Raw genomic sequence first — 16320 nt, 5'->3', positions numbered from 1 at the left:
TTTCCGACAAAGGAGACAGCTAAAAGGGGCAAGAGGTGCCACATTTGCCTCTGCTTCATTCACTTCATTGGAGTTATTGATTCTCGCGTCCATTTTTTGGGTGTTGTTTGTGAATCGAAGGAGTACAGGACGATGTTGAAAGAGGGAGATTTGGTAGTGAGATAAAATAGTGGAGAGGGGGGAACAGTACTCCTAATATCAAGCTCCATGCTAACTTCCCAGCTGCACTAAAAGACTGAAGATGGAGCAAAAAGCAAAACTTCTTCGACTTAGAATCAGATTTTATTGCATACTACTCGTATTTTGTTCCAAGTAATTGGCTAAATATAAGTGTTATCGTCTGTTGGCGAGATCGTCATCGATTATTATCCCCCACCATGGAAGACAGAATCATTATCACAAGTAACATTAATGATTTAGAGATGATTTTAGCGAGTCCTAAGCAAAGACCAAGTTTGATTCTATAGCTAAAAGTATGTCCGAACCACCTGATCTCGCTGTGTTTTCGACGCCTCTGCCTCTGTCTACACCCCGTGTGATGATTTCCCAAGCTCCAAGTCGGGTCAAAATCAAGAGCGAGCATTTAGCTAGTTCTCCTTCACAATGAGGGAGACCTCGCACTTGCCAGGCTCAAGAACGTGTGGAGAGTCGTTGTACTCGCGGGCCGGGATTCGGAGAACGACCTCAACCTGATCCTCGGCAGCAAGAACCTTGAAGGTCTGGATGCGGCAGGTGAATCGAGGGTGGTAGAGGCGGTCGTAGCCATCCTCGGTGGTGCGGCAGTGCTTGTCCTATATCTTATCAGCATGGACAGCAGTAAAGAGAAGAGAGTGACTTACAAAGGCGTAGCAGAGCTCCTCGCGGCAAGAGTTGAGTCGGGCAGCACGCCCATCGGTGAGACCGAGAACATTCTTCGCGGCGACGATGTCCTTAACAACGGCCATCATGACGTCCTTGAGGTTAGAGGTCTCGTTGATGTAGTCCTTTAACTCGAGTCAGTTCTGCTGCGTACAAGGTTGTTTGTGTGTTTAGGAATACCTTCAGGGTCTGGGCGCCAGGGTGCTTCTCCTGCTTGAGGCGCTCGAGGAGCTGAATGATTGTGTCTCGGTTTGCAGACATCTTGAAGTTTGATCGGATCGACAAACTGTTGCTGAAATGGATGTGTCGGTGTCGATGTCGATATCGATGGTGATGCTGACTGGGTCAAAATTTAGAGAATGCCACCGAGCCTGGCGTTTTATACCAGTAATTTCCAGGCCCAACTCCAGCAATCCAAACAGCCAAAAACCATGATTCAATTATCGATCCCAATGTCAATACCAACGAGTGGGGGCTTTTCGTTTGAGTCCTCCTTTCACCACTGACAGCAATGTCAAGTCGTTGGAAAGAAGAATAAGAAGAATTGTGTAAGTAAGTTTGTACAGAAAAGAATGTGATAATCATCAACGACAATAACTCCTCAAGGAGCAGCTGGCTTGGCCGTATCATTGTCCGTTATCTCACCCAAACCCCTTGACTCCTGACGACCTGGACTCTCAGGAGAAATAGGCCACGATTGGCTCCGTGTCGAGAACGACGAGTCCCTATCGTTATCAGATGGACTCACGGGTCCGACGTGTGTCACGCTGCTTGACTTTGTCGTCTCTGCTGCACCAAGCTCTGGCGTTCTCATACATCCACGAAGTTCCTCCGCATGAGGTCGATCGCCCTCCATCTCGTACAAGCCCTTGCTAGCATAGTATCCTTCTTGAGAAGCGTTGGCCTTCTCTATCTCGACAATTCTCAGCTGCTCCTCGACTGAGCGTCTTCGTTTCCTCTCGCGCAGCCAGAGGAAGACGGCAATACCGATAAGGATAACACCAATTGCAACACCAACGCCCACTCCGACTTTTCCTCCTGGTGATAGACCGCTGTGAGTAGGCGTCACTGCGTCTGCTTCGTCAGATGCTTGTGCTTGCTCGGAATCGCCAGTCTCAGTTGGTGCAAGGCTCGTCCAGGTAGACTCTTCCGCGGCGGCTGTCTCTTCAGATGATGCAGTAGTGGCGACTGTTGTCGAGACCTTGAGTGTTGTCGACGCTGCTGAAGCTGTAGATGATACAGCAGTTGAGAATGATGTTGGTTCGGTAGCAGTTCCGTAAGGTTCCCAGTATTGTTCGCAGATCTTCCAGTAACTATTCTCATATTCTAACCTATGTTAGTGATGGATTCGCATGCCGAGCCGACAACTACATACCGAACTCGTCATCTTCAGTACACTTCTTTTTCGTCTTCCTTTCCTTATTTGAGAGACATTGCTCCAATGTATCAACGATGGTCTGATGATTCGGCTTATAGCACCAGCAGTCGTAGTCGTCCTTGGCACAGCCAGTAGTAGCAACACTGATGTCGAAGCATCCGCTAATACATTCCGGAATAGCCTCGTAGAGAGACTTTGCGTTCTTGTTGGCCATTGTAGGAAGGGCTTACGACAATCGATCGATATATAACTTCAAGTGGATAGACCTGCGCCTGCGCAAACTCGAATGCAAAGACGAAGACTGACAGAGACAGAGACAGATGCAAAGACACGAAGGAACAAGCTAGCAAAGCTCAGACACGAGAGTTCCAGGAAAGAGAATCCCTAAATAAGGATTCAAAGTTGATTTAAGGCGATCAAGACTCCATCTGGACACGAAGGATCCCCTGTATCTCCATCTCACTCCATATAAGCCATTGGTTCATCCCGGGTGCTGTTCAATGCGCTGTATCGTCCTCAAACAGCTAATGCTGGGAGTAAACCTCTTAAAGCTAGGGCCATGGCTAGGCTGATAGGACCGTGTACGCTTCAAACATCTCTCCCGTCAGCGCTACAGATGAGAATGGATCGGAGGATCTGTTTCCTGGTAAAAAAGCGAGCCCGTAATTTCAGGATCAGACTTAATTCTTAAGGCGAGCCAGGGGCATTTAGCCTTAAAAACTGGGGACCTGCGGCATTTGGTTAAACCGTTAAAGTGGCGGAAGGGAATTTTAGACGCGAGAATTTGTAAGAACGCGAAAAGCATGTGTAAGTCAGTTTGAGTTAACGGTGTGAATAGTGATATATAATAATAAGCCACATGGTTACATGTGTTAGTCAACAAGAGGCCTCGACTCGCGAGACTCGGCCTCGGAACACAAATTACGAGATAAGCGACCATGCCAAGTAAATTCTGCCACTCACAAATCTAGAACGGCCCTATCGTCAGTGAAACCGGCTGTGATTGGTCAGGAAAGGTCATTTCCCCCACCAGTTGGGCTCTACACATCGCCTTATCGGACCTTGACGGGCGGAATAAAATCAACCATTTCCTTCTAGAAAATAATGATGAGGACAGAATCTCACCTCTTGCCATCGACATCATCAACTTTTACATCAAAATAAGTACGATAGAGCCCAGAGAAATGTCGTGGTACCCGAAAAACGTGTATCCGGAAGGCTCGGGAATTGACTCAAAGACAATCGAGAATATCGTCGTCCAGGACATTATCAAGAACGATTTGACCCGAAGCGAGCAGCTTGATCTCGCAACAGCTCTAACAGTTATGCTTGTGGCGGAGGCAGCTGAGGAAACCACAACAAGTGTATGTATCGACTTTTCCTCTCATTTACCAGGGTGAGACTGACGTTCATAGTATGAATATGATGAAGAGGGTGAAGAGAATGAGAGAATAAATGAAGAGGAAGAAGAAGACGACGAAGAGGGGGAGGAGGAAGAGGAAGATGAGGAGTATGGAGATGTTTATGATTCAACGGAGGACGGCTTATATGATGCATTTGACGACGTGAGCTCATATGGTTCTCTGCGCTTTCTTGTCCTCGACATGCCAGTTGAGAATGCGGAACCAGAGCCCATCACCAGGAAGCGAGCTTTGTCACACGAAGAAACGCCATGCCCTCCCTCAAGGAACCCGGCCAAACGACAGAAGATAGATACATCCGGAGTATCAGAACCCGCCAAACCACAAGCTTCAGAAACGAAGGATCCGGTGGCGTCTCCTTCAGCCCGACCTGAGTGGCAACAATACGGCGGAAAGGAAATACCCAAATCACTCATCCCTAGAATCGTCCGGTCAGCTCTCCTAGGCACTCCTCTGCACGCACTTCATCCCGAGGCACAATCGTTTCTCATGGCAATCAATTTCGACCTCCCTGGCTCCAAGGAACTGGCATGCGCCGTCATCGACATGGGCCTCAGATTCTCCAAGACAGCCACGAGGAGTGAGTACAGCATTGTATTCAAGGAACTGGTCGAAAGCCAAGGCCGGATCATGGTGTACAACAGTGCTCATAACAACTTCGAGCAGCAGCATATGCTTTTCTGGAACAAGGTCAAGAAACATACCGGCAAGCCTGTTCCTCCTGAGCGATTAGTGGAGCATCAGGCGAGAAAAAGGAGACAAATAGCTGAGATGTACGCCAGAAATAGGGCCAGACATGCAGAGGAAAACGCGAAGAAATTAGCTCTTCAAAAGAAGTTGAAAGAGCAATTTGCTAAGAAGATGAGCGAAGGGGAGGCCAAGAAGCTACCTCTGGATGAGAGAGTTAAGAAGTGGCTGAAAGAGATTGTCCCGGTTCAGAAGAAATAGCACGATATGGCATGGCATGATATGGATAGCAAGAGATGGGAACTTCAGCCTTCAGTGGAATGGGTTGCATCATGGCATTTATGAATACAAGATCGAGATACCCCCTTTACATAATAGGAAACGGCATAGTTGTATGTATTATGGATTAACTTAGCATAAGCCACATGATATTCTTTAAGCCTTGACGCCACGCAGATGCAGCTTAAACGGTCCGTCGAGCTGCATGACAGCACGCTATAGTCGTGAGTCTGATGACAGAGACATGACTAGATGGTACTATAATCGCCCGAAGTCTTGAATATCTGCCCACTATAAGAGCGGTCAACTACAAAGGATTCCTACCTTGTTGTAGTTCTACAAAACTACGGCATGTATCATTAGCCCTAGTTCGTGTTCGTATCAAGCGAGCCTCGCTTGATTAACATTAATGGAACTTTGGAACTCAAATGCTTCCTCGGGGCATCCAGCCGGTCGATTTGTCGACCCACCTGCAAATTGAGACATTGAAACTTATCGATTCGCTGTCGATCACTGGGCAAAAAAATAACATTCTCTGAAACACCACATTTGCAGTTGGTGTGTGGAGTCGAAACAGGCTGAGTCGTGTGTGCATGCAGCGCCGTCCCGAGACAAAAATAGCTGCGGAGAGTCCCATTTTGCTGGCTGTGAGAGACTCAAGGCCAGACATTAATGCAGTGGGAGAGATGGGTGCTGTGGTCCGGAGGGTTCGGGAGACATTGACATGGTTGATGAATAGTGCTGATCACATCCTTTGACGATATAAACTCCAACGGACACGGATCTTGCATAGTACGATAGTCCATAGGATGAGATAGATTTCGGTGAGTGTCATAGTTTGAGCGTCGAAAGCTGAAAGAACCCCAGACCTTGGGTCTAGATTCTACCGAACAACCACCCAAGGGGAGGCAAGAAAACTTAGGACCTCTATTCTAGATGACAAAAGGAATTGGGTAAATTAGGTATGAATTTAGGTGAGCTTAGGTTAGATATTTTTGACACCTTAGTTCAACGTCAGAGGTTTTCTTGCTCCCTGGGGCCACCCCACGTTGGCGGATGCGCTTGAGTAGAGTCCGCCTTGGCCTAACAGTTTTGAAGCCACCATCAGCTCAGTAAGAACATTCGTTATTCAGCGGTCAAGCTCAGTACAGCTGACAGTATTGTTCTACAGAGCGTGCGGGTGATTAGAAGCGGTCATCTTGATCAATTTAAGAGGAAGAATCTTCAACTTTTAGACTCCGTCTCCAACGGAATGGGTTTTGGCCAGGAGATGCGCAATGCTTCATCGTCATCTAGCCCCTCGACGTACGTATGTAAGTGGCTTTTTTGGGGGCGAAGGGCCATCAAGTACCTGTACATCAAAATCCCCAAATGCTGCGCCAAGGGCTTACCGAGATGGGCAGGTCAAGCATCGATCGATACAAGGACCCCTATCAAATATCTACAAGTCATCAGCAGCCACTGAAGCAGCCCAGATTCACAGGTCTCATGGGTATCAGGCTCATCATGGATGAGGTGCTGACGTCGATTTGTTTAGCGCCCGTTGGTCCAAGAGCCCGTTGAGCGGGTGATGACCCATGACATTTCGGTCATAAACCAGGAATGTCCCGGTAGTAATTAGTTAATTAATTAATCGTGACCAAGGAAAGTATAATTGATCTCTCTTTTATTTCGGCCTCGGGGTATTGACTGTCACTGACATGCCGAACCACGAGGTACGTAGATGTCTTCTTTTTGTTGATGTCTACCACGCTAAGATCTCCGTCCAATGGACCGGTAACAGCAGATGGAGGAGCTTGTTCTGTAGCTTGTTTAGGTTTGAGTGAAGTGGTTGGCTGGGGACCACTAGAAGTTGGCAGGTCGTAGCGGGGACAGCGCCTAAATGGGTATCGCATGTACCGATACTTGTTCTTTTGGGTGTCTCAGTGGAGGAGCCCACCCACATTCATCCAGGCTCTTTCATCACAAGCTGGCTGGGCCTGGTGTGTACGACGCCGTTTCCAAGGTTTCTTCTTTACTTTCGTACAGTATCTTCAGAGCCCTGCACTAGACAGACTATTTGATTTCTCAACCTTTCTTCTTGTATATTCTCTTCCTAGAATTACCTTATCTCACTTTCCCCGCGGCTCTTACTTTCAATTGTTCGTCATTCTTATGAGCTTATATCGCTATAGTCTGCTTGAACCCCCTATAAACCAGAGTCCTTCGTCGCTGCCGCAACCGATACCGTCACCATCGCACATGTGGTCCTAAATAGAGTCTAGATTTCCGCTTCGACTCTCCTCCTCCCTCTCCGTCTCCGTTTTGAGCATCGACTATCGAACCGCAATGGACGCCGATATCTTCGCACGAAGTGGCGGCCTCGGCGGCGACCCGAGCGATCGACCTGGATTCTATAAACCCGTTGGTATTGGTTTGGCTGTTGGGTCTGGTGTCTTTATCGGTATCTCTTTCGTCCTAAAGAAAGTCGGATTATTGCGCGCCAACGAGAAATACAATGAGGTCGCTGGAGAAGGATATGGATACCTCAAAAACTTCTACTGGTGGGCGGGAATGACACTTATGATCATTGGCGAAATCCTCAACTTTGTCGCATATGCCTTCACCGATGCAATCCTCGTCACTCCTCTGGGCGCATTGTCCGTTGTTATCACAGCTATTCTTTCAGCCATTTTCCTCAAAGAGCGCCTCAGCATGGTCGGAAAAGTTGCTTGCTTCCTCTGCATTGTCGGCTCGGTTGTTATTGTTATGAATGCTCCCCATACATCATCCGTCAGCGATATTCAAGAGATGCAGAAATACTTTATTACACCAGGATTTCTCACCTATGCCGGCCTTATCATAGTTGGTTCTATCGCCACTGCACTATGGGCTGGGCCAAGATATGGTAACAAGAATATGCTGGTATACATCTCAATCTGCAGTTGGATTGGTGGACTCAGTGTCGTCTCGACTCAAGGACTGGGTGCCGCCATCATTGCTTGGATCGGGGGCAAACCTCAGTACAAGGAATGGTTCCTATGGGTTTTATTCGTCTTTGTCATTGGCACATTATTGACTGAGATCATTTATCTCAACGTATGAGCCCAGTTCTCCGTTTTATCTCAGCCACTAACAGCTCATCACAGAAAGCGCTCAACATCTATAACGCAGCCCTCGTTACCCCGACATATTACGTCTACTTTACCAGTACGACTATTATCACGTCAGCAATTCTTTTCCAAGGTTTCAAGGGCACTGCCCAGTCTATCGTCACCGTTGTTTTAGGTTTCTTAACAATTTGTTCCGGAGTAGTGTTACTGCAGCTCTCAAAATCCGCAAAGGATGTGCCCGACGCAGCAGTCTTCAGCGGCGACCTCGATCAGATCCAGACTATTGCCGAGCAGGAACAGCCAGAGTCGGAACCCAAGGCCGATGCCATCCGCGGAGCCGCTGCCATCGTGCGACAGATCTCTCAGCGACGACTTAGAATGGAAGCCGAAGAGCTCAAGCGACTCCACGAGGAAAAGATGATGATGGACACAATGGACCCTATCCGAGAGGATGGACAGCAGCCGGAGTGGGAATGGGATGGTTTGAGAAGAAGACGAACAATGACTTTCAGGACCGGAACGATTAGCAGCTCTAGGGCAGGATCAGTAACATCGCCTCCACCACCGATGCCGCCCACCTCACCCCGTTTTGCTGTAAGACCAAGCAGTCCAAGACAACATCCACCTTTAGGCATGTCGCAGTTCCCACCGGTCGAAGACGGAGACGATAGCGACGACGACAACAACCGTCAGGAAACAAACACACTCTTCTCTAGCATTGCAGGTACCATCCGAGGTAGAGCCCGAGGCTTCACCAACTTCTCAGGCCGACACGCCAACGACGATCATGAAGACGATAAACCCCGGCCCCGCAGCCCGATGCACCCGGTCCCCCTGACTGAGATTGCCGTCCCCCGGGATAAGGCCGACGAAGAACACGCCGCTTACTATGGTCAAACTCGGGAGCACGAGTACAACGGACAGGATACTGAGTACCGAGGGGCGTCATTCCGAAGTGGTGACAGCCTTGCGCCTCCGACGCCCCCGCCTCATGGACAACCTCAGGATACGACACGACGTCAGTTTTCATTCCATAACGTTTTCCGGCGGCCTCACTCATCGTCTAGATCAACATCACACGTCGCGGACCCAACGGAGGAAGAGCGGGCCGGACTCGTCAAGGACGATAGCCAGCCGGGCCCATCTTTTCTCTAGGGGCAAATCCGATGGGTAATGTCAGCATTCGGGGTGGTGCTTTGAGTAAGAAGGGGGAAAACATGCATTTGCACGGCGCTATTGGTGTTCTTTTCTTTTGGACTACTGGGATCGCTTGGTTGGGTTATTCGGTTGCATAGCGATTGTATAATGTCGTCACGCCTGGGTTAAGTAGGGTATAGACATGTCTTGGACGGAGCGCGAGCTTGATGACTACCTTTATATACAAAACTGCTGTGGGACATGATGGCCAGGTCAGTGGAGGATAGGAACACGACATGATGAATAAGGATCAGTTGTATACGTTAAAAACGTATTATTTATGAAACGACTGGCTGCAGCACTGATAGCACGAGTGACCGTGGAAGATTAAGAGGAGAATTGCCGTTATTACTTTCATGAATTCGTTCAAAACGTTACGCTATTCAAGCCCAAAGCATCTCTGGAATAAGTCTCTGAACACCTGAAACTCCAAGCATTTAATAAGATTTTAATCAAAAGACCTCCGATCCGCTGATTCCCAACTCTCATCGTCATTTGCTTTTTCTACTACCAATCAGCAGCCCAACCGTTCTGCTCGAGGAACTCTTCGCACGCCTGCTTCAACGCCAGGTTTGGCCGTAGCTCAGAAGGCACAAGTGGCTCGCGAGTGAGAGGATCGCTATGGTGTCTGTTGAGGTGCTCCATGATAGACGCGCGCTCGTATGACTTTCCAGTCTTGGTCTGTACCTTGTTAGCAAGCATGGCATTCGATCGTGGTGAGGAACTTACCATGACGGGATCAACCATGAATCCAAAGCTGATATCGTCAATGGCCCAGTCTGGAACCTCTCTCTTCTTCTCACTATCTGCCCTTGCTCTCTCAAAGATCTCTTTCATCCTCTCAATCTTGGCATCGCTCTCCTCCTCGATTTCCTGCCTCACCATCCCATCATCCGTCTCGGCCAGCATAGCCTCTTTGTCCTTTGTCAATAATTCAAGCATCTCCCTTTCAAGATTTTGCGATTCGCGAACCCGCTTCTTCTCAAGATCGTCCCAGCGCTCTTTCTTGCAGCGAAGAACGAGAGCCGTCACAGCAGCGAGCGAGCGATCCCCCGTGGCGGCGCACAGCTTGTGCGCATGCAGAGCGTTCTCAAGCGCAGCGTCATAGTCGCGAAGAGCGATCTGTGCTTGCGCAAGGTAGTACCGGGCCTTCATGTTGTCTGGCGTTAGCTGCAAACAAGCCTCGCAGTCGGTGATTACTGAGTCCCAATAATTAAGCTTAAGACGGGCCATGGCGCGATTAGTGTAAAGAGCTGGATTTTTGGGGTCGGCGATGATGCTATTGCGATCTTTGTCAGAATAAGCTCTCTCTCTCTCTAAGCTGTGCTGATTATATATGCTCACGCTTTGGAGTAGAGGCTATCGGCGCCGACGTAGTCCCCCGCCTGGAAACATTTGTTTCCTTCGTTCTTGAGCTGTAGCGACTTAGACATGTTGAGTCAAGTGCAGTGCGTGAGACTGGGGGGTGTGAGTGGTAGTGAGATGTGGTAAGATTGGACAGTAATTTATACCGTAATAGAGGATTCGTTACTGTATTCCGGATGCTCGGACAAGAGGACCCCGTATCTATAAAGGCGCTGGCTGATATTATGATGGCAAAGAAAAAAGGAGAATAAACTGCACAGCAGAGAAAAGAAAAAGGAGGAACAGAATCAAGAGAAATCGCAGCGTGAAATGTGCAGAAAGCGAACGAGCTGTGATGTTCACTCTAGAAGACAGAAGCAGGGAGTTACTAGAAACAGCGAGCGAGCCACAATGACACATGTAGGTACGTTACGTTAAGTTTAGAGGAGAGAAGGGCAAAGGACCCTTGATTTTGGGAGGGATTGATAGAGCTTTTGATTGGATTTCTAAGCGCGTGTTCCCTGGAAAGTTCGAGAAACGAGCGGGACGGTTTTAACTAATTGAGGCCTAGAAATTGCGGGGTGAGTATTGAGTATCTTCATCATGAGAACCAAGTCATGATGGAGACATATTCATACAACAACAAAAAAATAATCAAAAATGGATTTATTGCTCAAATCTACATGCACAAATCCATCGTGACTTTTGTTTCCAAGTCACCTGATTCCGCCTCTTGCAAAATCTGTCTGTGTCTAAATGCCAATGTCTAATGCAATATCATTGTCATGTCATGTCATGTCGTGCCGTGTCGTGTCCTAAAACTCCCCAAACTCCGTATAATACGTCAGCAAAAGACAGTGGCCCAGATACTCTTCTCTTCTTTCTTACATCTCCACCAAACGCACAACCAAATTCTCCTTTGGTCGCAGTGTGAAAGCCGGTCCAGCGACGTCAACCTGCTTCTCTTCGTTTCCAAGAGGTTTCTCGATCTTGAACTTGCGCACCATCTCTACAAGCATGGTCTTCATCTCCATGAGGGAGAGCTGCTTGCCAATGCACATGCGCGGGCCGTTGTGAAACGTCTCAAAGGCGTAGGCGCTTGTCGCGTCACCCGTGAGATCGCTCCAGCGGTCAGGGTTGAACTCCTGCGCGTCTGGGCCCCAGACCAGAGGGTGCGTGTTCATCACCGCGGGCGAGAGTTGGATCACGGTTCCCTTGGGGATCATGATACCGTCGATTTCGACGTCATCGGTCGCTTGGCGGGGTGCCATGGCCACTATAAACATGTTAGCTAATCAATTTCCTAATGTCAGGGGATGGGAGATGGGTTACTTACCTGCGCAGTAGAGTCGCAGAACCTCGCGCACAAGGTTGTGCAGATACGGGAGCTTGTCGATATCGCTGAAACTAGACATGCCGCAAGTGTTGTCCATGCTTGTGATTTCATCTCGCAGACGCTGCTGGCAGTCCGGCCGGCGTGAGAGCTCGTGGACGGCCCAGGTGATGGAACAAGCTGTCGTGTCATGTCCAAGGATCAAAAGATTCAAAACCTATTACAACAGTTAGCACAATCCACAACATTCAGAATTCGGGGGTGACTTACATATTCAACGACATTCTTGTCGTTCCAATCAGGGTCGGAGTGTTCCAACAAACACTGGAGGGCGTCTCGGTGCTTTTCGTTGACAAGGCCTTGTTCGCACTGATTACGTCGGATCGTCATCAAACCTACAATGAACTCCCGAACTCGGGTACAGCTCTGAGAAAACTCAATGCATTCTTTCAGGGGTACATACTGTCGAATCGGGATTAGTGAGTTCAAGTAGTTGATAACATGGCCAAACGTCGAGGGTTGCATCATCGTGGTGAAGGTGTCAAACAACGGAGACTCGTCGGATCCGAGGTGGTTAAGATCGAGGCCAAACGTTTCGAGCCCAATCACGTCGAGGACTGCTTTCCAAATATTGCTCTCAACTATAAGATTGTTAGCTCAGTCGCACAAAAAGGGGGGGTTACTTACTCTCAACGTTACCGTGTTCGTTGCGTTGTTGGGTCAGTACATCGATCAGTTGTTCGGCCTTTTGCCGAACAACAGGGGAGAAGGCTCTGAGTCGTGCAGCCGAGAATGGTTCTAATAAAGAGTTAGCATTGGTCTCAATCCGTGTAGGGTTGATTGTACTTACGACTGATGGCTGCTCGACGGACCTTGTGAAGCTTGCCTTCAACGAAGGGAAGTCCATCGCCGATGAATTCATGCGCGAACTGCTTCGCAAAGGCAGGCTTCACAAAGTACGAGCTCTTCGTCTGAAGGACCTGCTTATATGCCTCGATGCTGTTTACAAACAGTGTCTCACCGTTGGCAAAGTTCAGGTATCGAATAATGGGCGCATCGGGAAACTCGCGAGACCACTTGCAAAAGAGTTCAGGAAACCAAGGCACCCGAAGGAACTTTGCAGTCTGTCCAAGGAAGAAGGCATTGTCCTATTATCAACGTTAGCAATACGATATAAAAACGAAGGGCGAGTTTACTTGCTTTTGGTCCGGGGAGATATCGAAGAGGGGATACATAGAAGGGATATACAAAGACGTTAAAGGCGATAATGCCCATCACGAGCATACCCAAGACGACCAATCCAATGGAAAGCGAAGGCATCAAGGGGAGCACTGACGCCATCTTGATCGAGAAATAGAACGAGTCGTACATGTTGTACTCTCGAGCGAGGTTGTTGGGCGAGCGGAAATGACCAAAATATGAAGAATAAGAAGACCAGATGGGTATCAATCAAAAAGGCAGCAAGAATGGGATTGTGAGAAGGAAAGAGAGATTACAAAGTCATGATGAGGCCAGGATATCGATATATACTATGCTAATTATCGCACTGGCAGCAGTCATTCAGTGTCCACGCACCTGGCGGGTGGCAACCACTGGCAGACGGCTGGCGAACATTGACGGAACATGTTGCATTGACTTGACGTTTACGGGTACGGGCGAGATCAAGGCCCCGAACATCGAACATCGGGCGTTTCTATATAGAGTTGTGGCACAGCTTTTGCCAGCCAGTGCTAATGTAAGGTATGGGTATGGTCTTGGGGGGAGATGGGGGCCGAAGCTTTGTTGTCGATACATATATAGCGAATACCACAGAGAAAACAGGCTGATCACTTTACCAATTCGGAGAACATGCAATGATACGTTATCTATATCCGCTGTCACTCGAGTCTAATGCCGTGGTAATTTCCGAACAGCATTGAAAGGGGTTATCTTGGTTTCTCGGAACGGATGGACGCTGGATGAATACCCTTTTGGGACGATGCGGTTTGCCGATGCATTGGGACCTTGCTGTCGAGTGCTTTACATACATGGATTAACAAACGTCAATAACCTAATCTAATAGACTCTACAGATAACCGAGATTATCTGTGCTGTAACGAGTGGTGGCGCTCAAGCGATGATACCTTGGGCCTGAAGATCTCCAACATGGCTGGCTTCGAATTACGGCAGTGGTCGAGTTATAGAATATTTTGCTCAGCCTTGCAGTTCGTCTTACAGATCTTTCCGTGGCATGTCACACAAGATAAGCCACTTACAATTTTCCCGTTGGTTGTGTAACATGATAGCCTTACCGACTTTTCGTGTTTGTATCAATTCGTTGGTGTTGCTCGTTTCATGGGTTTCTGAACGTTTGAACGATATCCGGAACGTCGTTGTTCGTGCAGATGACATGAATCTCGAAGTGATCAATTATTCGGGTATAAGTCGACAGATCTTAGTAGTCGTTTCATCATTATCATCCAGGATTGTTTGGTTTGACATGTGAAGCCTCAAGTCTTGGGATAGCCAATCAGTGTGCACATAAGCTGCTAAGTCTTCAAATTGATACCATAAATGAGAAACCCTGTGTATTCTGGCGGAAGAGCGGCAAACACAGCCATGTTAATGCTGACTACGCATGGATTCTCGGGACAATCTACCTTGACCTCATGTCATCTCGGGCTATAAGATCTTGTGTTCCCTCTGATGGGGTCCTTAAGCCACCGCCTTTTATACAGATGGATAGGAACTTGGAAGCCGAGCTGCTATCCGTCTGTACTACACTCTTGCATAATCTTCATCTTGGAGACTTTGACCATGCAGATAGACATAATAAAACCAATTGATGTATGTAGCTGTTTTTATATACCTTAGTGTGGCCACGTCTGAACTCGCAGCCATAAGTCGTCTGAGTGCAATAGACATATGAAAGTATCCTGTATCCTATCCCATCCCAATCATAAACATATGATTCTTATATATAGTAGTCGTCATCATCATCACGTCTCACTGGGGGTATCCTCATGCCGTTCAAAACCCCAACCCAACGCCGTAGCCCAAGACAACCCACTCAAAGAAATTATCAACTGATTCCCAACCATTCGACCATCTTGTCCACAGCTTGCCTGCCCTCTTGAATGGGTAAAATAGGCCACACGTGAATCATGCCCTCTCCATACACCAGCTCTACCTTTGTACCCTGCTCCTTAGCCATCTCAACCATCTTCTTGGTATCAGGCGTCAAGAGATCCAAGCCAGCCGCAAACACCAACATTGGCGGTAGTCTCAGATCTCCGTAGATGGGACTAACATTGGGATGCTGGGTATCCATCTCTGGACAAATGAGTCTTGTAATCTCGGCGATGCCAGGAACGTCCAGCCATGGGTCCTTGAGCGCTGCATTGTGAAGTTCAGGATTGACGAGACTGGAATCAGTGCAAGGCGTGATGGGCACAATCCTCTGCGCAGTCTGTCTACCAGCCAATTTCGCATTTTGCGTGAGGACGAGAGCCATGGTTCCTCCAGCTGAATCACCCATGACCCAAAACGGCGTCCGATCTGGTGCTGATGCGAGTTCGTCGTGGAGCGGCTGCACGAACTCATACATCTTCATGAGCGACGTCTCAGGGCCAAGCGGGTATATCGGTACGGTAACAGTAGCATTCAGACGCCTCGCAAGCTGGGCCACCAGCTCCCAATGCTGAGGCGTGATGTCAAAGACGAAGCCACCGCCATGGAGATACAAGATTCGACCACGGGTCGGCGTCTCTGTTTTTGGAGAGACTATGTAAACGGCATAATCCGCAATGTGGCCTTTTCTCTTGTACTCCTCAACGGCGAATTCCTTGTAGAGGTGCTTGGGGGGCACACGCTCGGGACGAAGGCGTTCCTTGGCGATGCGGCTGTTGATCCCCTCTGCTGAACTCCATGTGCTCTTGAACCACCACCAGACGATCCAGCTGAGGATGCGGGCTTTGAAGCTGGGCATTGCTGAGTGAGATGGAGTTTATGAGGGTATCACGGGAGTGGGATCATGCAAAGACTGCATAGACAATGGATGTTCAAGGTCTGCAGCTACAGCCAGCTGTCATTATGCGCTGGCGGGTTTTTTCTGTGGAGGGGAATATGGGTACGAATAGTCATGGGTGGTTGGTGGTGAGGGGTCTATGGTCTACACCGCTATAGTAAGGTATGGCGCAAGTTGTTGAGAGGACAGACATCTCAACGAATAGGGCGGCATTGTTACACAGCATGGCCAAGTATTTCCGTGGTCAGTTAGGTTATTCGCAGTATGAGTTGGCTAGCTTGTAAGACAATGGAAGTAAGTTTCAGTCTATCTCTACAATCTAGGGTAGTCAGATATCAGGACCACCAAGCCGAGGCAGACCAAACGATCATGAATTGTTAGGTAATCGTACATATTCTTTACAATCCTGAGCCTGTTCCTACAAATTAATATTACTTGTCAATCGGTGCAATAATCCGACTGTTATTGCAGATAATCCGATCGACCAAACGGATAAAGCCCTTTACTCACCAGTCCCAACCCCAGAGTCTGACGATCACCATGTGTTTGCTGCAGTTGCACTGTCAGAGATTATCAGATCATGCTCGCATACACGCATTCACATTCAGCTGTCACAAGGAGCCCTTTGACCCGAGAGTCCGGAGATGAAAGAGTGCTGCTCTAACACGGGAACAGGACGGTCATGAACAGTCTATATATAAGGAAACGAGAACGAGAACGAGTCT

The 16320-nt window shown here is 48.4% G+C and overlaps 7 protein-coding genes across 10 annotated transcripts; 2 read left to right on the top strand and 5 right to left on the bottom strand.

Moving 5' to 3' along the window:
* Positions 1 to 587: 587 nt before the first annotated feature.
* Positions 588 to 1119, bottom strand: FOIG_08267 (uncharacterized protein; the record flags this gene model as incomplete). Its single annotated transcript, XM_031208243.1, has 3 exons — positions 588 to 791; positions 840 to 983; positions 1039 to 1119. 3 exons carry the CDS (start codon positions 1117 to 1119, stop codon positions 588 to 590), a joined length of 429 nt encoding a protein of 142 aa, XP_031062377.1.
* Positions 1120 to 1459: 340 nt separating this feature from the next.
* On the bottom strand, positions 1460 to 2570 carry FOIG_08266 (uncharacterized protein; the record flags this gene model as incomplete). Its single annotated transcript, XM_031208242.1, has 2 exons — positions 2234 to 2570; positions 1460 to 2184 (listed from the first exon to the last, which is right to left on the bottom strand). Exons 1-2 carry the CDS (start codon positions 2448 to 2450, stop codon positions 1460 to 1462), a joined length of 942 nt encoding a protein of 313 aa, XP_031062376.1. The 5' UTR covers positions 2451 to 2570.
* A 701-nt stretch (positions 2571 to 3271) lies between these two features.
* Positions 3272 to 4829, top strand: FOIG_08265 (uncharacterized protein). The gene is made up of 2 exons (XM_031208241.1): positions 3272 to 3600; positions 3652 to 4829. Exons 1-2 carry the CDS (start codon positions 3421 to 3423, stop codon positions 4603 to 4605), a joined length of 1134 nt encoding a protein of 377 aa, XP_031062375.1. The 5' UTR covers positions 3272 to 3420; the 3' UTR covers positions 4606 to 4829.
* Positions 4830 to 6552: 1723 nt separating this feature from the next.
* Positions 6553 to 10717, top strand: FOIG_08264 (uncharacterized protein). Of its 2 annotated transcripts, XM_031208240.1 has the most exons (3): positions 6553 to 7701; positions 7752 to 8733; positions 8783 to 9344. In XM_031208240.1, exons 1-3 carry the CDS (start codon positions 6952 to 6954, stop codon positions 8887 to 8889), a joined length of 1839 nt encoding a protein of 612 aa, XP_031062374.1. In that variant the 5' UTR covers positions 6553 to 6951; the 3' UTR covers positions 8890 to 9344. The 2 variants fall into 2 exon arrangements, with proteins under 2 accessions (XP_031062374.1, XP_031062373.1); XM_031208239.1 differs by having other exon boundaries at positions 7752 to 10717.
* Positions 7695 to 10760, bottom strand: FOIG_08263 (STIP1 likey and U-box containing protein 1). 3 transcript variants are annotated; one of them, XM_031208237.1, is made up of 3 exons: positions 10257 to 10760; positions 9642 to 10191; positions 7695 to 9593 (listed from the first exon to the last, which is right to left on the bottom strand). In XM_031208237.1, the coding sequence occupies exons 1-3, from the start codon at positions 10343 to 10345 to the stop codon at positions 9420 to 9422; spliced, it is 813 nt and encodes a 270-aa protein (XP_031062371.1). In that variant the 5' UTR covers positions 10346 to 10760; the 3' UTR covers positions 7695 to 9419. The 3 variants fall into 3 exon arrangements, with proteins under 3 accessions (XP_031062371.1, XP_031062372.1, XP_031062370.1); XM_031208238.1 differs by having other exon boundaries at positions 9642 to 10731; XM_031208236.1 differs by having other exon boundaries at positions 7695 to 10191; positions 10257 to 10717.
* A 100-nt stretch (positions 10761 to 10860) lies between these two features.
* FOIG_08262 (uncharacterized protein) lies at positions 10861 to 12930 on the bottom strand (the record flags this gene model as incomplete). Its single annotated transcript, XM_031208235.1, has 6 exons — positions 10861 to 11532; positions 11593 to 11806; positions 11860 to 12230; positions 12277 to 12387; positions 12440 to 12737; positions 12838 to 12930. 6 exons carry the CDS (start codon positions 12928 to 12930, stop codon positions 11141 to 11143), a joined length of 1479 nt encoding a protein of 492 aa, XP_031062369.1. The 3' UTR covers positions 10861 to 11140.
* A 1361-nt stretch (positions 12931 to 14291) lies between these two features.
* FOIG_08261 (uncharacterized protein) lies at positions 14292 to 15864 on the bottom strand. Its single transcript, XM_031208234.1, has one exon. The coding sequence runs from the start codon at positions 15554 to 15556 to the stop codon at positions 14651 to 14653; it is 906 nt and encodes a 301-aa protein (XP_031062368.1). The 5' UTR covers positions 15557 to 15864; the 3' UTR covers positions 14292 to 14650.
* Between the last annotated feature and the right edge of the window lie 456 nt (positions 15865 to 16320).

This window comes from Fusarium odoratissimum, assembly GCF_000260195.1.
Source record: "Fusarium odoratissimum NRRL 54006 unplaced genomic scaffold supercont1.12, whole genome shotgun sequence".
Taxonomy (NCBI): domain Eukaryota; kingdom Fungi; phylum Ascomycota; class Sordariomycetes; order Hypocreales; family Nectriaceae; genus Fusarium; species Fusarium odoratissimum.
Note: the sequence above shows the minus strand (reverse complement) of the source record. Positions and strands in the feature narration are given on the sequence as shown.